The sequence below is a fragment of the Piliocolobus tephrosceles genome, chromosome 3 (genome assembly GCF_002776525.5).
Source record: "Piliocolobus tephrosceles isolate RC106 chromosome 3, ASM277652v3, whole genome shotgun sequence".
NCBI classification, from domain to species: Eukaryota; Metazoa; Chordata; class Mammalia; order Primates; family Cercopithecidae; genus Piliocolobus; species Piliocolobus tephrosceles.
In genome coordinates, this window is record NC_045436.1 from 77,838,133 (window position 1) to 77,860,421 (window position 22,289).

General features: G+C 35.9%; 1 protein-coding gene across 1 annotated transcript in view; it reads right to left on the bottom strand.

Annotated features, from left to right (window-relative positions):
• STPG2 (sperm tail PG-rich repeat containing 2) overlaps nt 1-22,289 on the bottom strand; it is a 542,953-nt gene that overhangs the window by 501,871 nt on the left and 18,793 nt on the right. Inside the window, exons 4-5 of the mRNA XM_031935322.1 lie at nt 6,260-6,372; nt 3,005-3,116 (exon numbers count right to left, since the gene is read on the bottom strand). Coding sequence (XP_031791182.1) covers nt 3,005-3,116; nt 6,260-6,372 — 225 coding nt within the window. The remainder of the gene's footprint in view (nt 1-3,004; nt 3,117-6,259; nt 6,373-22,289) is intronic.

The following is a 22,289-nucleotide window of genomic DNA, read 5'->3' on the forward strand; positions in this document are numbered from 1 at the left end:
CTATTGCCTGGCCCCATTTCCCTTATTCCATGGAACCTAACTTACCTGCTACCAAAACTGTTCTCTCAGTACTCACAATAATTAAAATACTTACTCTCTCAATACCTTTTATTAACTAAATACAAAGCCTTGCTCTTGTCCTGCATTCCCCTCCATTATCTCTTATTTTAAACAGTTATTGCAATTTCATTATTTTTTAAATAACATGTTCATTATAAAACAATAGAAAATTCAACTAAGCAGAAAAGATAAATAAAAGTCACCCATAACTCACCACTTTGAGTTAAACAATATAAATATTTTACTATGACTAAATGTATATATATTTATTAATAGTAATAAAAATCATATTATGCATTTGCTTTTTATTTACTAATTTATCATGACTATCTTTCTATAAAAGTATTTCAGGGCCGGGAGTGGTGACGCACACCTGTAATCCTAGCCTTTGGGAGGCTGAGGCGGGTGGATCACCTGAGGTCAGGAGTTTGACCAGCCTGACCAACATGGAGAAACCCTGACTCTACTAAAAATACAAAATTAGCCAGGCATGGTGGTACACGCATGTAATCCCAGCTACTCAGGAGGCTAAGGCAGCAGAATCGCTTGAACCCGGGAGGCGGAGGTTGCAGTGAGCCGAGATCGTACCATTACACTCCAGCCTGGGCAACAAAAGCAAAACACCATCTTAAAAAAATTAAATAAATAAAAATAAAATCTCTATCCTTGGTATCTACATTCCCTAACTCACTTCCTACTTCACTAATTATCTCTCCTCTAGCTCTTCTATCATGCCTCACTCCCAAAAATCTGTGTTCCCAGGATCTGTTCTTAATTTTCTTCTCATCTCTGTATTCTCTTCTGTAGCAACTTCATCACTTCAATTATCACCTTCATGAGTATGACTGCTGAATCAGTATCTCTACCTATAATTTGTATTACAAATTCTATTTTCAAATTTCTACTGTGTTGGTAATTTTTATCCAAATTCAATTGTCTAAAGCTGAACTCATATCTGCTCATCATAATGAGTAGCTTCTGTGATGACCACCTCTGCTAGTGACACAGTCATCCAAATTCATGCACTTTTAAGTTGTCCCTGCCTTTTCCTACTTGCTTGCCTATACACACACATGCACACATGCACAATCAGTGTCAGCATTTAGTTGTGTATATAACAAAACAATGAAAATTTAATGGTTCCATGTCAAAATAATCATGGGAAACTACCATTTAGAATTATATAAGCCAAAAAATTTGGAATTTAGGGAATGAATAAGGGTCCATCTTCCCTCATTGCCTGAAAACTTAAATTAAAATTTTTTACACTTTAGGAACAAATATTTGCTATGACAATAAAGCACTGAGAAAATGCTACATACAATAAAGCCCCTATATTTCAACCAGATCATTCAATTTAATTCCTTATTCTCTATACTATGTATAAGGTAAAGAAATAAAAAGTGATTCTTCCAATTTTCTCTAGTTTTAAGATACTGTGATAGAAAAAGTCATTGAACAAATCTTCAATTTTAAGCAAAGCATTTATTTGATATTATACTAAACATGCAAAAATAACAATACTTTCACGTTTCTGCTTTAATTATAAATTCTCTTTGATACTTCAAAATTCTTATTTTATCAGACTTGTTTTCACAGAGTTGATTTTCAAAAGAAACAGTCACATTACATTTAATAATAGATAAACAAGACTCTGCGTAGGCTCACATTTTTCTAATTGTGTATTTCAAAGCATATATGTAATTAGAGGTAAATTACCCTTATGTAAGGTCAAATTTAAACTGTATATGAGATCTCACTAGAAAGGAACACAGTAAGAAGCAATCAAATCTTCAGCTCTTTAGAACATTCACATCTTTCCCAACCTACTTCCCTAACACCCCAAGATATCTAGTATTACCATTGTTAAGGCAAATTAAATGTGGCCCAAGAAGGACTCTGTACTTCTGTACTTGAGTCCTTGTGGACAAACTGCAACCTAACTTAATAGGTAGACAAGAATGAAAACCTAACTTAGTAGTTTGCACCTGTAACAATGGCTGAGTCTTGGCCAATCCCAGCAGCCTTACTTCAACCACTCATACACTGCTGGGTGTTCAAACTGTGTTCAAATAACACAAATGTCAAGCTATAACCAATCCAGTTGTTTCTGTATCTCACTTTCAATTTCTGTATGTCATTTCCCTTTTTTTGTCTATGAATTTATTATCCCTGGAGTCTCTCTGAATTTACTGTGATTCTGGGAACTGCCCAATTCACAAATCATTCATTGCTCAATCACACTCCTTTAAATTGGGCTAAAGTGTTTCTTTTAACAGATGGTGTCAGAAGCGGGGTCCAAAGTAGAGCTTCTAATGACCCCCAGGAGCACTGAGTGAACAAGCAAGGTAGCTGCAAGGACCCTGCAAGTACCCACTTGTTCCCTTGATTCCTCAGAGTGGCTGAGGATTGTGGTAAGTTCTCTCTCCAAGTTCAGCGCTCCAAGGATTTGTGTTTTGAGCTCTCTGAGTTTCTTTGAGCAAGTTTATCTTCCAAATTGAGTTTGGAAGTTGTAGCACAAATGGAACTGGGTCCAGGATGGGTTTGATCCTATAATTAACAGGCTTGGATCCAGTTAAAGGCCTCTTATATCTGACTGGGTCAGAAAAAAAAAAACTGGTAGTAAATGTTAATACTGTAGGGATTGTAAAATTTGGCTTTTGAAAATTCACGGGGATTTTTGTGTTCTACCCTTTGTTTAATTTTTCTTGCATTTAAATAATTTTAAAAATCAACTTAGGAGTCATGAGTTCTTTGCAAGAAGGTTTTCAAGCAGAGACAGCAACCACTTGACAGAGATAATAAGTAGTTCCTTCTACAATATTCATTGAATGGCAATTAGCTATCAGGTACATTAGATCGAAGAGTACAGTAACCTTGTGATAACAGGATTCAATGATCTTAAAATTGGGAAAATATATGCAATAGCCACTTTTCAACTTACCTTTTTTTTCTCCTGCAATACTATTATTTCATATAGTCGAGGGACAAATGAGCAATAATTTTGTTGCTGATCTCTCTGGATGTTAACATTTTCATAATATGATGTCTTTTTCCTTTAGAAAATTCAAATAGAAATTAAGAATTCTCAATTTTAAACCTATAAATATTTATGTAAGCAAATAAGTTCTTTCTACAGCAACATGTGCTGGAATTAAAGTATGGAATAATAAGATTATCTAGGTGTATTAGATCAACATATTCAAACTTTTGTAAAATGTATTTGTTTTGTTGGTTATGATTTTTTCCAATTCAGAACATTATTATAAACCTATCTGAATAATTACCACAAAAAGAAAATAAGATCTGGTATTTACATCGTGAATTGAAAAAAGAGCTAACGCTAAAAAAAGTTTCCTGTGTATTTTATGTACCATTAAAAGTCTAAAATTCAAAAATCCTTGGTATTTCTACATTACCAAAATAAGAGGAAAATAGCCCTATGGTATTTATATCATACAATAATCAGAAAAGGGCATAAAGATCATTGTAAACAAAAAGGAAGTTTCTTTTCATTGAAATTCAGACAACCTCAAGAAAGAATCAGAAACTAAATAAGCAGTGAGTAAGAGCCCCAGCTTTGAAGTCAGACAGCCTGATAAGACCCCAGCATTGCTACCTACTGCTACCTACTGGTTATATAACTTTATGCAAACTAACTTCTCTAAGCTTCAGATTCATCACTTAATGAATTTAGTGATTGGAATCTGGTAATTGGAAATAGTAATAGCCAATTCTCAAGGTTGCATTGATTAAAGTAGATAATATATATAAGGTGGTTAATGCCATACACGGCTCATAATAAGCACACAATGACTGTTAGCTATTATTATTACAAAAATCACATTTAAACAGGCAATACAGACCACACTACTCTTTTTTCTATTTCTTAAAGAGAATTTCAAAAAAAAACCTGATACCCAATATTTACAACAAACTATACTAAACATATGTAGATTAAAAAATATATAATACAGAGTTATGTAATTGGTATTACTTTCTTTGTTTAGCAGTGCTATGATTTAATATGCATTTACCATCCCCGCTCACTGCTAAAGGCTCACTTCCTCACTGATTGTTATTTGCTAAAATCTCAACAAATAAACTTGCTTTCAAACCTCAAAAAGGTTTATGGATAAGAAATTTATATATGGAATAGCAGAAATATCACATATCATTTAGGTCTGTATCTTTACCAAAAAGAGACCTATACGCTTATCTTTCATTTAGAGTAACCAAATATCTCCACTTTTATACTGAATCAAGCCTCCCAGAATAATTCTGACTCACTAAATAAAACAAAAAGTGCAAGACAGAAAAAAACAAATAGAAAACGTCAACTGCCAGAAGGAACTAAGACAACTACAAGTAAAAGATACAGTGAAAGCAGCTAACTCAAAGAGCAAACAAATTACAAAAATGGTGAAATAACTGAAGCAGTCAGGAATGCAATCTTTATTAACACATATCTTCAGGTAAAAGTTAAAACACAAATGAAAGAAGAGGAATAACAGGAGAAATAACAAAGATCAAATAAAGCAACAGCACAACAAATGGGGGGAGAATGAGAATGGGACTAGGTTAGGGAAGAAAACAAACTGGTAGGAAAAACCACCAAGCAGAATCAGTTAACACTACTTAGAGTCCCAGTTATGCCTGGGGTACTCAGTCAAAGTATAGTGAAATGGATGGAAAACAATCATCACAGAATGATACACATTTTAAAAGATGAATTTTGATTTATGTTATTTAAACCTCAATAAAACTGAGAAGAAGGGAAAGAGAGAGGGTGAGAGAGAGAGCATGAGCACAAACCAGCCAATCTGGCAGAAGAAAAGATTAGGTTTAAAATACAGAAGAGCAAAAGCATATATCAAGAAGACCATGATATGTGTTAGAGTATTCTAAAGACCTGGTCTTGTTTGTAATAATAATAATAATAAGTAAAGACTTAATTAAGCTAAATATGCATGTTAAGGTTCTAGCGTAACTACTGAAAGAATAAAAATACAAAGGTATACTCCATATTAAGGGAGTGAAAAGTGAACAGGATAATGGATTAGAGTATAAATGCCCATAAACAAGGGCCATGTTTTATTCTTGTTATTCTCAGTTATTAAGTTCAGAACTGGTACATAGCAATAATTCAAACAACATTTACTCAGTGAATGAACAGTAGCAGGGGAGTCCAAGCAAGATCCTAAAATATATCCACTGCTAGTATACAGATATGTCTGATCTGTCTAGCAAATTAATTGAGTATGTAATCACTCCGGGGCTTTTTGGGAGAAAAAAAAAAAAAGCTATGAAAGAGAAAGACTCAGGCAGATAAGCTGGACTCTTAAAAAATTAATTATAAGAAAAGGTAGTAGATTCTGAGGACAACATGGTATTTGATACTCAATTTTGCCTTCCATGAACTTGTGTCTAAAACCTCACTGTAGGAGTAGGAGAAAATAGAGTTATTTTGCCAGAAATGTATTTCTTCATTAATATTCTCTGACTTACACTGACTGAGAATGCCGTCTAAATCCATCATGTAGTCAGAGGAATGAAGATGAGAGCCAGGGATAAAACGGAGAATTCTGGGTCACCTTCTTTTACATTTTCTCTCATCTTTTATCTACTTTATAATTAAGGACAGTATATTTTAGTACATGGATACATGGGCTGTGTAATCAAACAGGCTTTAATTTAACTTTAGCTCTGCCATTTAATAGTTGCATGATCTTGAATATATTATTTATCCCCTCTAACCCTTGGATTTTTTACTGATAAAATAGATATAACAATATTAACTATGCAAAGCTTGCTGTGAAGATTAAATGAGTTTATACATATATAGTAGATAGCACAAGATTTGGCTTATAAAAAAACAATAACTTGGGGGGATGGGGGAATAGGGAGGGATAGCACTAGGAGAAATACCTAACGTAGATGATGGGTTGACAGGTGCAGCAAAACACTATGGCACGTGTATACCTGTGTAACAAACCTGCATGTTCTGCACATGTATCCCAGAACTTAAAGTATAATTTAAAAAAAGAAATAACTTTCATATATGTTATGCCAAAATATAATACTTCTTGGAGTTTTTCATACTAATTTTCCTTCCTTTACAGCATAGCCTAGTCTGAATTATTAGAATACTTTTCTAGTCAAGAGCTACATTAAAGGTATACTATATTTTTTTACTTACTGAACTATATCATACTCTCCTGGACCAGGACCTGACTTTTTAGGTAACTCCTGTCTTCCTGAAGAGTTGCCAAAATGTATACCTTTGTATTTCAAAGTTGCATTGGAAACATCCTAAAAAATAAAAAGTTTTAAAAAGTGAGAATGAAACATAGTTTAAGTAAGTCATGAAACAATGCTTGGCTTTACCTAAGTCTAAATCTAAAGCAAGAATAGCCTCAGTAAGGGGGTTCCACTGGTAAACGCTAAAGGGCTCTTGGATAAATCCCAGGCTAAGTTGTCACTGTTGGTTCCCTTCCCACTCCTGAGTTAGCTAGGGTTCCCAGAGAAGTACCTCTAACATTAGCATATTCTCAACCAGTAAGAACAGTTTTGCTCTTGGCAGTACACCCAGTAACCTAAAACCTTAAGAAAAATGAAAATTAGCTCCTCATCATTTAAAAAAGACAGAGGGGATAACATTATTTGGGAAATAGAAAGACCTATTAAAAATTAAACAGATTGAAAAAATGCAAACATCACCAACAGTCATTAGATAACTTCAGATTAATGTAACCTTTACACAGTTAGAAATACTTTACAATAAATTAAACACTACCCTAGTTCATTTTATTGCTAATGCTTAAACACAGGATCAATCTTTTAATGACAGAGAAATTATTTGTGACATGAGAAATAATCATCTTTTCTTTATACCCACTACAATAAATGTCAAAATTAAGCATGAACCATAAAAAGTTTAAGCACACTGTTTCACCAGAAACTAAAACAACAAAGCGTAACACAACAGTAGCTTTTTTTTTTTATAGGAATCCTCTTCTCTTGACCTAAAACATTCTAAGTTGAGAAATCATTTAAGAATATTTTGAAACATATTTTTAAACTAATGGTATTTACTACAATTCTCATAACATATAGTTTAACAATGTGTCAGGTTGTTATAGCAGGCAGACAGTCTGACATGAGCAGGGTAGGAGAGGGCCCCCCCAACCAAGAATGTCAGACGACCATCATGTGATGGTCAGGCAGTTATTAACAGTCTCTCTAAAATAATAAATGATTGCAGCTTGCACCAGGGAAAGGCAGTCTCCCAATAGAAAAATCCTGAAGCTGGTGATCAGCAGCTTCCAGATAACACCTCAGGAATTGGGCAAATGGGCTCGCCTATGCGCACTAAAAGGCAAAATGGCTATGTTTAACTGGTATATGACCCTCTAGGGGCATTCAACTGGAAAGGTAAAAATACCTCAAGTGAGCATGTGTACAACTCAACTCCAGTAAACACACTGCACACGTGGCCCCTGTCAAGTGCTAGCAGGCCACTGAGCATGTGAACATTCCCCAAGGAAAGAATCAGGGGGCAAGTAACGCAAGACCCTGGAAGCATGCCAACATACAAATCCCAAGTTAAAAGGTCAATCCACGCACTTGATCTCTCAAATCACCTGCTTGGCCCTCTTCCAAGTGTTCTTTACTTCCTCTCATTCCTGGACTAAAGCTTTTTAAAAAACTTTTACTCCCACTCTAAAACTTGCCTTGGTCTCTCACTCTGCCTTATGCCCCTCGATCGAATTCTTTCTTACGAGGAGGCAAGAATTGAGGTGGCTGCAGACCCATATGGATTTGTCACCGCTAAATTGTTCTAGATGGCTATTACTATTATACAGCAATGGAATCAACTTCTCTGTTACCATTATAAGCAAGAATAATGCAGTAAGTAGCAACATTAGTGATAAAAAGCATAATTTCAGTTCAAAATGGTGAATCAAATCCATACCTGCCCCACCCGACTCCAAAATTTCAAAAGAAGTATATCAAATAGACACAAGTAAGTGCTAGAAACAGTATCATTCACATGCCAGAAACTTTAAGGACTTTCTGGAAGATATAGCACAGCAAAGACTAGAATCAGAAAAGGACCTCATTACATATGAAAAGAGTCTCAGCTGAACCCTCTTAACATCCCCAAAGACAGAAACTGCAGATAAACTCTTGGGTAGTGAGTTGGGGGCAATTGTCAAAACTACTAGCACCTTTGGAGATGTGCACCAGTGCCATTATATTAAGTGATGACGAGAATGCTAACCTCCACTTTATTCTTGACAGATGTAGTTGAAACTAAATTGAAAGCACTTTCCCCTGTCCCTAGTGACTTTCTAGCTAGAGAGGCAACACTCCAGAAAGCTTTGAGGTGCCACAACAAAATTCAAAAAGAAGCTGGCACACACTAAAATTCCTTGAACTACCACTAACACCTAGCTCTCAGACATTATAAAATATAAGCACAATAGAATTAACTTTCCCTTCTACATCTGCCTGGTCTGAAAAAATTAAATGCAGACTGTGATGGTCAATTTTAGATGTCAATTTGACTGAGTTAAGGAATACTCACATAGCTGATAAAGTGTTATTTCTGGGTATGTACGTGAGGCTGTTTCCAGAATAGATAGGCATCTGAATCAGTGAACCATCCTAACCCAATGTAGTGGGCACCATTCAATCAGTTGAGGGCCCGGATAGAACAAAAAGGCAGAAGAAAGGTAAATTTGTTCTCTTTTCTGGATCTGAGACGCCCATCTTCTCCTACCCTCGGACATCAGAACTTCAGGTTTTCTAACCTTCAGATTCTTGGACTTGCTCCAGCAGCCACTCAGGTTCTCAGGCTTTTATCCTTGGACTAAGAGTTACACCATCAGCTCCCGTGGTTCTCAGGCCTTCAGACTTGAAATCAGCTACTCCACCAGCTCCCTTACTTCACCAGCTTGCAGACAGCACATCATGGGACTTCTCAGCCTCCATAACCACGTGAGCCAATTCCCAGAATAAACCCCATCTTCCCCAGGCACGGTGGCTCAAGCCTGTAATCCCAGCACTTTGGGAGGCCGAGGCGGGTGGATCACGAGGTCAGGAGATTGAGACCATCCTGGCTAACACGGTGAAACCCCGTCTCTACTAAAAAATACAAAACACTAGCCGGGTGAGGTGGCGGGCGCCTGTAGTCCCAGCTACTCGGCAGGCTGAGGCAGGAGAATGGTGTGAACCCGGGAGGTGGAGTTTGCAGTGAGTTGAGATCCCGCCACTGCACTCCAGCCTGGGCGACAGAGCGAGATTCCGTCTCAAAAAAATAAAAATAAATAAAAAATAAATAAAAAACCCCATCTCACATATATAGTTGTGCATCACATAATGATGTTTCAAGGATGGACTGCATATATGACAATGGACCGCATATACAATGGTGAGCCCATAAGATTATAACACCATATATTTACTATTCTTTTTCAATGTTTAGATATATTTAGATACACAAATACCATTGTGTATCTGTATCTTTGTAATCTATACCAGACAGTACAATAACATGCCATACAGGCTTGAATCACAGAAACAATAGGCTATACCATATAGCTTAAGTGTGTCATAGACTATACCATCTAGGTTTGTATAAATATACTCTATGATGTTCACATGACAAAATCACCTAACAATGCATTTCTGAGGACGTATCCCCATCATTAATTGACACATGACTGTGTAAGCAGTGGTTCTGTTTCTCTGCAGAATCCTGATACAAAGACTAACACAACCTCTGACAGAACTTTAATGTTTGCATGAAGTAAAATGAGACCTTTGTTGATTCTTTTTTCATAGATGCAAACTTGTAGAGAAAATTATAGTTTTCCTAAAGAGTTACCCTGCTTTGATTTTAGTAAATCACCTTGATTGTTCCTTTCTTTGGTGGTAGAGAATATTGGAGCTGACAAGAGAGAAACAAGAAGTAGTCTGCTATGTCCAAGTAGAATTCAGACATGTTTGGAATACCTGGTGAACAGGGCAAAACAACCAAAAGGCAAATGTAAAAATTAATCCTATGAGAAGAAGCAGCTAATCATGATGGCCCACACCTAGTAAAAAAATCTTAGTGTCAAAAGAGTGGCAATGCTAAATACTGGGGATTTTCTGTCGACTGGGTTTGCCTTTTAACACAGACAATCTTCAATGACTTTAGGCCTCATATCCTTTTGAGTGTGAAGAAACTATGAAAAAAAATAACTAAAACAACTGTTTCACTAAAATATTGGCTTAAAAAAAAAAAACCTGCACTACTTTTGAACTCTTCTAATAGAGTATAACACAAAGAAAGACATCATCCTCCTCCCCCTACTCCATCCCAGCTAATCCGGCAGCTTTAGCTGTGAAAGAGAACATTGGTGGAAACGCCCAGCAGAGAGCACCATATGGCAAGAGACTGAAGTGCCTGGTGGAACAGCAGCTGTACTCAATGGAAACAGACTTATTCCAGAGCATAGCTGAGACAGCCCCCGGGGACATCTAAAAATACGTGGGTAGAGGAACTTTGCAAAAGGCTATATGTCCTCTACATTGATAGTTACAGACCAAAAAAAAAAAAAAAAATGGTATTTAAGTTATTAACATTATTGTGACTCTCTTTAGTACCTCCAATCCAATGAAGCCTGGGAAAACGTGTTATATAAATAAAAAGGATGAATCCTTATTTCCTCTAGGAATATTTTCAGCACTATACGTGGTCTCAGTGTGCTTGAATTATTGATCTGCAAATCCCTTCTATTTAACACAAAGAGCAGAAAGCTATTTGCCCTTCCTCACTATGGACATTCAGCTTTAACACTGAGTGATGAGTGATAGTCTTATAAAGCACTATCTCAAAGTAATATATTATTATTCTTAATAGCATTATTATTACAAGTAAGGATTCTAGTTTGACACACAATTCCAAAGCCCAGCCCCTTGTCACATCCTTCAAGGAAAAAAGCTATGAATAAAAACTGAAAAAGCTATCCCACAAATCTCTGTAACACGTAGGTGTCATGCGCATCCATGTGAAGAGACCACCAAACAGGCTTTGCGTGAGCAACATGGCTGTTTATTTCACCTGGGTGCAGGCGGGCTGAGTCTGAAAGAGAGTCAGCATCTGAAAAGATAGTTAGCGAAGGGAGATAAGGGTGGGGCTGTTTTATAGGATTTGGGTAGGTAAAGGAAAATTACAGTCAAAGGGGGTTTGTTCTCTGGTGGGCAGGAGTGGGGGTCACAAGGTTCTCAGTGGGGAAGCTTTTTGAGCCAGGATGAGCCAGGAAAAGGAATTTCACAAGATAATGTCGTCGCTTAAGGCAAGGACCAGCCATTTTCACTTCTTTTATGGTGGAATGTCATCAGTTAAGGCAAGGCAGGGCATTTGCACCTCTTTTGTGATTCTTCAGTTACTTCAGGCCATCTGGGCATATATGTGCAAGTCACAGGGGATGTGACGGCTTGGCTTGGGCTCAGAGGCCTGACAATAGGGTATATATACACTTCTTTGGAATTCCAAAGTATAACACAAAAGGAAATAAGGGAGTCAGACCATCCAAAGGCATTGGGTCTAGTGGGTATAGGGGGGAAGAGACAAGCTATAAAACCTAGCAGAATGGCATACAAAAGTGGCAGAGCCTGACATGTCCAGCAGAGCAGTACATGCCAGTAAAAGAGCACTGGGAGAAACCCTAGCATCCACTAGAATAGCTGAAAACAGACTCTTCTTACAGGGTCAGTGGCAATTCCAAAGACTGCTGTGCCCAACAGAACTTCAGAAAAAGAGAGAACCTAGCCAACCAACACTTTCTCTTGCTAAAGTAAGTGCTCCAGACCACCTTTCAAATGCGATTACCTAATACAACCATGGATTTTAAAGTACATAGGCAGTTGTGATGGCAGAAAGAATGAAATTTCCCATTTATGTTATAGTTTATTTTTAACTCAGAAATAAAGCAGATCATAATTGTGCATATTTTTTCTACTATATTATGACCGTAACAGGCAGTGAAGTACAAAATGTGAAACTACATTCTAATATAATATAGTCATGCTGGATATTTTAGACATTGTATATATTTCATACAAGAACATATCTAATATCCTGATTTACTATAGCCTATACATTTGTCAAAAAATCAATATTTTAAAATAGAGCATCTTGATGTCATCTTTTACATCACATTTTTATAGCCTAAAATCATGTTAAGGTTTTATATTAACTCTTTTAATGCAACAATTCAAGACCTTGAGCAGGATTCTATCCAAGAAGCTTTCTTTAAGTGAATTTACATTATTGAGATTTTATGATTCAATTGTTTCACAATTCTAACGGTAATCCAGTAGGAGAAAAGATTACATATGTGTACGTACGTGTGTGTGCACACAAACACAATTTAAGACACTAGCAATATCCTTTTCGTGTGTCTACAATAAAATCTATTTCATGTAAACCACATTGACAACTACTTAACTCATTAACCTCTGCGGTACTCAGGTAAATGTTCAATCAGAAATTTAAAAGCCTTTTAAAAATACAGATACAAAACAAAGGATAAATTGATGCACTTTTATCTCTAAATTACAGTTTCTTTTATGTCAAGAAGTGTTGGCAATACCAAATTCAAGGTCACTGTCAATTTTGAAAATCATTAGCAAATAAAATACGACTTAATTGAAGCAAACTCAGCATGGAACTGCATTCTTTTAAGTAAATGCTACACTATAATTTGAAGAAGAATTACTAACTGCCACTCTCACTGACAATCAAATAAATGAAGATGGGGCTATGCAACTTTCCCCCATGTCTTTCCATAATTAAATATGGAAATAGAATTTGTGAAGAATTAAAAGGCCCAAAGTGCATCAATTCAAACACTAATGGACTATTTTCCAGTGTGGCAGCACACAGGTAGTTCCCAGCATGTTATCATTAGCAAATATGTCAGTATCTTTCCAATCACAAACTTTGCTTGTGAAATCCACCTCTGAAAAATAGATTTCTAATAGTTACCTGGGCTCTTCTAAAAGAAGAAAGAAGCTAAATTTCATCATTCAAAATGTTATATAAAATAACTTTTTGTAGGATTTCTCTTTACAAATTAAATTTAGCTAAAGTTTATCATATGTCACTTAGAGTCTTATACAACTCTTAATTCTGTATTTAAGCTTTATTAGACAGCTTTCAGCAGATGTGATTCACCAGTTAAGAAAGAATCACAATAATTACCCATTTATTGGATGATTTTCTTAATTTTCTATCAATATGCACCTCTGGAAACTAAACCCACATATAATATTAAATATTATTTCGAAAGCAAGCAAAGAGTTACATAGAATTATCAGAAATTTGGATAAGATTTGAATTAACATTATTACAGTATCAATTTGGCAATAGTTTGTGAAGAACCTGTGTTTTTCTACAGGAGAAACAGAAGAAAATAAAGCCTTCAGCTACTGAGCTTTGCCACCCTATCTCTAGTTCTCTCAAATCCAAGAAATCCAAGATGAGAATTTCAAAAAATATCAAAATTCAGTTTGTACTAAACTTTGCTGAATCTTCTTGAATATTATGAACTATGTCTTTAACTAATATAGAAAACTATGTTTTTACATAACATGTTTTTAAATAGCATCTAGATTTCTATTCCAATAAATACAAGTTACATTGATTCAATAATTATTAAATTAGGCCATCAAATAAATTAGGTCATCAAATAAACGTCATCTTCTTATTATTTCTATAAATAATAATTTAGCCAGGAAGTAATCAAGTTTTATATGTCAAAGTATGCCTATTCATATGGAAAAAGGATTTTATACATGCAGGGACGCTCGAAGGCATTATTGTGGCCTTCTAAGAGATGATACATTATTCTGAAACCAAAAAAAAATTAGCTTAAAGCAAGAATTACACTTTGAGATTTAAGTTAAGAGTGATTAGGGAATTATTAAGCTAAAGTCAAGAATCTACGACTAATTGTGAAGAATAAATACTAATTCCAAAATATTAGACCATAGCTTTTTTCCCAGGATATTTTAGGTAAGGAAACTGAGCACAAAGATTAAGTAATTTGGCCAAGGACAAATAACTATTAAGTGGTAGAGTCAAGACACATAACCAGAAAGTCTGGCTCCATTACACTTCTTTGCATAACTTGTCCTTCACCTTGGGGAGAATATCCTAATATCAAACCATAAGACCATTTCACTGGAATTTTTACAGAACTGAACCTATTGTTCAGATAAGCATATATTACTCAAATATTTAAGATACTTAAATATCTTAATGAAGACTAATTTGTCACATTGTTATCAATAGGATGATGGGACAGTCAAGGTATGTCATAGAAAGGGAGAATGAAATATTCTTGAGACAAAAACTTCCATGGCCAGAAAGAAATGGGAATTCTCATGATTAGAACAGGAAACACGTAACTTACATTATCCTTAATTTCCATGATACCAGAATTAATCTGTTCCTTCATAAGTTTTATAGCATGAAACAATCCATTAGTCTTAAAATATCTGCCTACTACTGTATTTAAACACAAAATTATTATTTCTAGTTTGTTCCATAATCAACAGGAATTTTTCCAAAAAGTTACAAATCAAAAATTAAATAATACTGGCTTATATATTTACCTTTACCATTGTTCTTTAATTCTTTGTGTGAATTTGAGTTATTGTCTGATAACCTTTCATTTCAGCCTGAAGACTCCATTTGGTATTTCTTTTAGGAGGTGTGCCAGCAACAAATTCTGTCAGTTTCCATTTATCTGAAAATGTCTTAATTTCTCCTTTATTTTCAAGGAATAGCTTTGCTGATTCAAGAATTCTTGATTGGCAGTCTGTTTTTTCAACACTCTGAATATGTCATCCCCTTCCCTCTGACCTCGTGATTTCTATTAACCTTTTGGGGGATTCCCTCTACATGACATGTCACTTTTTTCTTGCTGCCCTCAAGATTTTCTCTTTGGCTTTCAACAGCTTGACAGTGATGTGTCTAGGTATGTATCTCTTTGCATTAATCTTACTGAGAGTTTGTTAAGCTTCTTTCTGTAATGTTTTTCATCAAATTTGGGAGGTTTTCAGCCATGATTTCTTCAAGTATTCTCTTTTCTCCTTTCTCTTTCTCCTCTCCTTCTGGGAGTCCCACTATGTGTATATTGGTATACTTGATGGTGTCCCCCTAGATCTCTGAGGCTCTGATTTCTTTTCTTCATCCTATTTTCTTTCTGTTCATCAGACTGCATAATATCAATTGACATGTCTTCAAGTTCACTGATTCTTTCTTCAGCCAAATCAAATCTTCTTTTGGGCTCCTCTAGCAAGTTTTTCATTTCCATTATTGTAATTTTCAATTCCAGAATTTCTACTCTGTTTGTTTTTATAATTTCTATCTCTTTATTGATGCTCTGTATTGGATGAGACACTATTCTTATACTTTCATTTAGTTCTTTAGACATAGTTTGCTTTACTTCTTTGAACAGATTTAAAATAGATAATTTAAAAATTTTATCTAAGAAGTCTAATGCCTTAGCTTCCTTAAGAACAATTTCTTTTTCTGTGTATGGGCCATTTTTTTATTATTTGCATGTCTCATAATTCTTTGCTGAAACCAGATATTTTATATGACATAATGTGACAACTATGAAGATCAGAATTCCTACCCTGAGGGTTTGTTTAGTGATTTTCCTAGACTAATTCTCTAAACTCTGTATTCTTTATCATGTATGCACACTGAAATCTTAGCCTAATTAGCTGAGTGGTCAGGTAATGTTTGGACAAAAAATTTCTTAAGTGCCTTGAACCAATACATCTCCAACCGTTGCCAAGGCCCTCCATACCTGTGTTGGGGCATAATTTTAATGCTCAAGCAGTCAATTTACAAATTTGTATTAGCCATCACTTCCTGCTTGTATAGAGCTTCAAGGTCACCTGAAGGTAAGAGCTTGTACATTCTCAAGTCTGTTTTTTGCAGTGATAGTTTACCAATTCTAAAACTACTTTCAATGTACTATGGGATTAAGCAAATAAGTACATAACTAAGGATAATGGGAGCTTGGTTTCTCACTGTGGAAGCAGTGAGTCAAATATGGAAAGAGAAAGCCTAGAATAAACCTGTGATGTTAGACTGAAATTGGAGGTATATGTATAAACTAAAAGTTTTTAATAGACAAATAAGAAGTATAGATGTATTACTCTGTCCATTGAGATGACCTAGAAGCCCTAACACCCAGTAGCAATGCATGTACCTAGTATGCAGATCTTACTTTGAAATACATTCTGCTGCTATGGAAGTAGGGCTCCTTAAAGAAGTGGCTGATTGCAAGGCTCAAATAAGCAAAATGAATAAAATGAACCTGGAATATCTTTTTATGCCAGAAAGTAAGGAAATTTTCAAAGAATGATATGAACATGTCAAAAGGACACAAGGATAGCCTAAAAGGCTCCCAAGGGTCAAATCTGGAATCACCAATGCCTCAAAATAAACAATAAAGAAATAAATTATAACCCTTTGAGTAAAACAGGAATTCATAAATCTATACTGATATAAATATATAAATGAGGAAAAAATAAATCTCTTCTTTATAGTAAAATGCCAACAAATAAAGGTTAAAAATTAGAGTTAGAAAATCACCATTTGATAAGCATCATGGTAAAACTGGTTCAGGAATCATCAATAGGTGTTAAAACTATTAAGTGAGAGTTTGAGGAGAAATAGGTTAAGAGTTTGATGAATGAAATATCTATGTAGTCTTAAAGTAATCCTCAAAAAATATTTACTTTACATGAGTTAAAACTAGAAGTCGCCTCAAGTTAACATAATCATTTATGAGATAAATACCTTGTTACTCTTTACATGATGTATTAAGAACCTATCACTGGCCAGGCACGGTGGCTCACTCCTGTAATCCCAACACTTTGGGAGGCCAAGGTAGGTGGATTATGAGGTCAGGAGATAGAGACCATCCTAGCTAACACAGTGAAACCCCGAGTCTACTAAAAATACAAAAAATTAGCCAGGCACAGTGGCAGGCACCTGTAGTCCCAGCTACTTGGGAGGCTGAGGCAGGAGAATGGCGTGAACCCAGGAGGCAGAGCTTGCAGTGAGCTGAGATAGTGCCACTGCACTCCAGCCTGGGCAAAAGAGTGAGACTGTCTCAAAAAAAAAAAAAAAAAACCTATCACTTCTATAGTATTCCTGCCAAAATATTAAACAAACCTTCAGATATTCATAATATACACAAACCCATAACTGAAACATGTTCTACAAAATAAATAACCTGTACACTTCAGAAAGAAAGTAAAGATTAAAGAAGACAAATACTGAAGAACTGTTCCAAATTAAGGGATTCTAAAGAGACATGCAACTAAATGCAACATCAGATTGAACTCTGGACCAAAAATCTTTTTTCTATAAAAGATATAATTGAGATAATTAGCAATATTTTTCATAATAATGAATGAAACACCATGATTTTGGTAACTGCATTGTGGTTACATAAAAGAATGTCTTTTTTTTTTTTTTTTTTTTTTTTTAAGTTCCAGGGTACATCGACAGGATGTGCAGGTTTGTTACATAGGTAAACATGTGCCATGGTGGTTTGCTGCATATTAAGCCTCACATGCATTAGCTATTTTTTTCTGATGCTCTCCATCCCCCAAACCTACCCCCAACAGGCCCCAGTGTGTGTTGTTCCCCACCTTGTGCCCGTGTGCTCTCATCATTCAGCTCCCACTTACAAGAACATGTGGTGTGTGGACTTCTGTTCCTGTGTTATTTGCTGAGGATAATGGCTTCCAGCTCCATCCATGTCCCTGCAAAGGACATGACATAATTCCTCTTTATAGCAACCCTTTTTATGGCTGTATAGTATTCCATGGTGTATACGTGACACATTTTTTTTATCCAGTCTATCATTGATGGCAGTTGGGTTGATTCCATGGCTTTACTATTGTGAATAGTGCTGGAATGAACATACTCATGCATGTTTTGTTTTTGTTTTTGTTTTTGTTTTATGAGATGGAGTCTCACTGTGTCATCCAGGTTGGAGTGTAGTGGCATAATCTTGGCTCACTGCAACCTCTACCTCCTGGGTTCAAGCGATTCTCCTGCCTCAGCCTCCCGAGTAGCTGGGACTACAGGTGCATGGTACCATGCCTGGCTAATTTTTGTAGTTTTAGTAGAGACAGGGTTTCACCATATTGGTCAGGTTTCACCATATTGGTCTTGAACTCCTGACCTCATGATCTGCCCACCTTGGCCTTCCAACATGCTGGGATTACAGGCGTGAGTCACCGCACCTGGCCACATGTATCTTTATAATAGAGTGATTTATATTCGTTCGGGCATATACCCAGTAATAAGATTGCTGGGTCAAGTGGTATTTCTGCTCCTAGATCTCTGAGGAATCACCACACTGTTTTCCACAATGGTTGACATAATTTACATTTCCACCAACAGTGTAAACGCATTCCTATTTCTCTGCAACCTTGCCAGCATCTATTGTTTCTTGACTTTTTAATAATTGCCATTCTGACTGGTACGAGATGGTATCTCATTGTGGTTTTGGTTTGCATTCCTCTAATGATCAGTGATGAGCTTTTTCGCATATGTTTGTTGGCTACATAAATATCTTCTTTTGAGAAGTGTCTGTTCATGTGCTTTGCCCACTTTTTACTGGGGTTGTTTTTTATTGTAAATTTGGTTAAGTTCCTCGTAGACTTTGGATATTAGACCTTTGTCAAATGGATAGATTGCAAAAATTTTCTCCCATTCTGTAGGTTGTCTATTTGCACTGATGGTAGTTTCTTTTGCTGTGCCGCAGCTCTTTAATTAGATCCCAGTTGTGTTTTCCTTCTGTGTCAATTACTTTTAGCATTTTTGTCATGAAATTTTTGCCCATGCCTATGTCCTCAATGGTATTGCTCAGATTTTCTTCTAGGATTTTTATAGTTTTGGATTTTACATTTGAGTCTTTAATCCATATCTTGAGTTAATATTTGTATAAGGTATAAAGAAGGGGTCCCATTTCAATTCTCTGCATATGGCTAGCCAGTTCTCCCAGCACCATTTATTAAATAGGGAATCCTTTCCCCATTGCTTGTTTTTGTCAGGTTTGTTGAAGATCAGATGTGCAATCTTATTTCTGAGTTCTATATTCTGTTCCATTGGTGTACATTTCTGTTTTTGTACCAGTACCAAGCTGTTTTGGTTAATGTAGCCTTGTAATATAGGTTAAAGTCAGCTAGTGTGATGCCTCTAGTTTTGTTCTTTTTGCTTAGGATTGTCTTGGCTATACAAACTCTTTTCTGGATCCATATGATTTTTAAAATAGCTTTTTCTAATTCTGTGAAGAATGACAATGGTAGTTTAAAGAAAATGGCATTGAATCTATAAATTACTTTAGGCAATATGGCCTTTTTCATGATATGGATTCTTCCTATCCATGAGCATGCAATGTTTTTTCATTTGTTTGTGTCCGTTCTGGCTTCTTTGAGCAGTGGTTTGTAGTTCTACTTGAAAAGGTCCTTCACTTCCCTTGTCAGCTGTCTTCCTAGGTATTTTATTATTTTGGTAGCAATTGTGAATGGGAGTCCATTTATGATTTAGCTCTCTGCTTGTCTCTTGTTGGTGTATAGCGATGCCTCTGTTTTTTTTTTATTTTTTTTTTTTTTTTGATACAGAGTCTCTCTCTGTCACCAGGCTGGAGTGCAGTGGCACAATCTTGACTCACTGCAACTTCCACCTCCCAGGTTCACGTTATTCTCCTGCCTCAGCCTCCCAAGTAGCTGGGACTACAGGCATGTGTCACCATGCCCAGCTAATTTTTGTATTTTTAGTAGAGACGAGGTTTCACTATGTTGGCCAGGGTGGTCTCGATCTCTTGACCTCGTGATCCGCCCACATCAGCCTCCCAAAGTGCTGGGATTACAGGCATGAGCCACTGCACCTGACCAAATGCCTTTGATTTTTGCACATGGATTTTGTATCCTGAGATTTTGCTAAAGCTGCTTATCAGCTTAAAAAGCTTTTGGGCTGAGACAATCGGGCTTTCTAGATGTAGAATCTTGTCACCTGCAAATAAAGATAATTTGACTTCCTCTCTTCTTATTTGAATACGCTTTATGTCTTTCTCTTGCCTGATTTCCCTGGCCAAAACTTCCAGTACTATGTTGAATAGGTGTGGTGAGAGAGGGCATCATTGTCTTGTACCAGTTTTCAAAAGGAATGCTTCCAGATTTTGCCCATTTAGTATATTGGCTGTGGGTTTGTCATATATGGCTCTTATTATTTTGAGGTATGTTCCTTCAATATGTAGTTTATTGAGAGTTTTTAACATGAAAGGACACTGAATTTTATCAAAGGCCTTTTCTGCATCTATCAAGATAATCATGTGATTTTTGTCTTTAGTTCTGTTTACGTGATGAATTACATTTATTAATTTGCATGTTAAACCAACCTTGCAACTTGATCATGGTGGATAGGTTTTTTGATGTGCTGCTGGATTTGACTTGCCAGTATTTTTTGAGGATTTTTTGCATTGATGTTCATCAGGGATATTGGCCTACAGTTTTCTTTTTTTGTTGTATCTCTGCCAGGTTTTGATATCAGGATGATGCTGGCCTCAGAAAATGAGTTAAGGAGGAATCCCTCCTTTTCGTTTTTTTGGAATAGCTTCAGAAGAAGTAGTACCAGCTCGTCTTTGTACCGCTAGTAGAATTTAGCTGTAAATCTGTCTGGTCCTGGGCTTTTTTTGGTTGGTAGGCTATTTATTATTGCCTCGATTTCAGAACTCATTATTGGTCTATTCAGTAATTCAACTTCTTCCTGGTTCAGTCTTAGGAGGCTGTATATATCCAGGAATTTATCCATTTCTTCTAGATTTTTGTAGTTCATTTGCACAGAGGTGTTTATGGTATCCTCTGATGGTTGGTTGTATTTCTGTGGGGTCAGTGGTGATATCTACTTTATCATTTCTGATTGTGTCTATTTGATTCTTCTCTCTTTTCTTCTTTATTAGTTATCAGTCTACCTATTTCATTAATTTCAAAAAAAACAGCTTCTGGGTTCATTGATTTTTTGTAGGGTTTCTCATGTCTCTATCTCTTTCAGTACCATTCTGATAGTATTTCTTGTCTTCTGCTAGTTTTGGGGTTTGTTTGCTCTTGATTCTCTAGTTCTTTTAGTTGTAACGTTAGAATATAGACTTGAGATCTTTCTGGTTTTTAATGTGGGCATTTATTTCTATAAATTCCCTCTTAACACTGCTTTAGAGGTATCTCAGAGATTCTGGTACATTGTCTCTTTGTTCTCTTTAGTTTCAAAGAACTTCTTGATTTCTGCCTTAATTTCATTATTTACCCAGGAGTCATTCCGAAACAGGTTGTTCAATTTGCATATAGTTGTGTGGCTTGAGTGACTTTTTAAATCTTTAGTTCTATTTTGATTACGCTGTTGTCTGAGAGACTGTTCATTATTATTTCAGTTCTTTTCATTTGCTGAGGAGTGTTTTGCTTCCAATTACATAATCAATTTTAGATTAAGTGCCACATAGTGCCAAGAAAAACGTATATTCTGTTGTTTTGGGGTACAGAGTTCTGTAGATATCTATCAGGTCCACTTGATTTAGACCTCAATTCAGGTCCTGAATATCTTTGTTAATGGTCTGTCTTGATGATCTAATATTGCTAGTGAGGTTTCAAAAGTCTCCCACTATTATTGTGTGGGAATCTAAGTCTCTTTGTAGATCTCTAAGAACCTGCTTTATGAATCTGGGTTCTCCTATATTGGGTGAATATATGTTTAGAATGGTTAGGTCTTCTTGTTGACTTGAACCCTTTACCATTATATAATGCCCTTGTCTTTTTTTATCTTTGTTGGTTTAAAGTCTGTTTTGTCAGAAACTAGGATTACAACCCCTGCTTTTTTCTGTTTTCCATTTGCTTGGTAAATATTCCTCCATCACTTTATTTTGAGCCTGTGAGTGTCTTTGCATGAGATGCATCTCTTGAATACAGCACACTGATGGATCTTGACTCTTTATGTGGCCTGCCATTCTGTGTCTTTTATTGAGGCATTTAGTCCATTTACATTTAAGGTTAATATTGTTATGTATGAATTTGATCCTGTCATCATGATACTAGCCAGTTATTTTGCAGACTCCTTTATGTAGTTACTTCATAGTGTCATT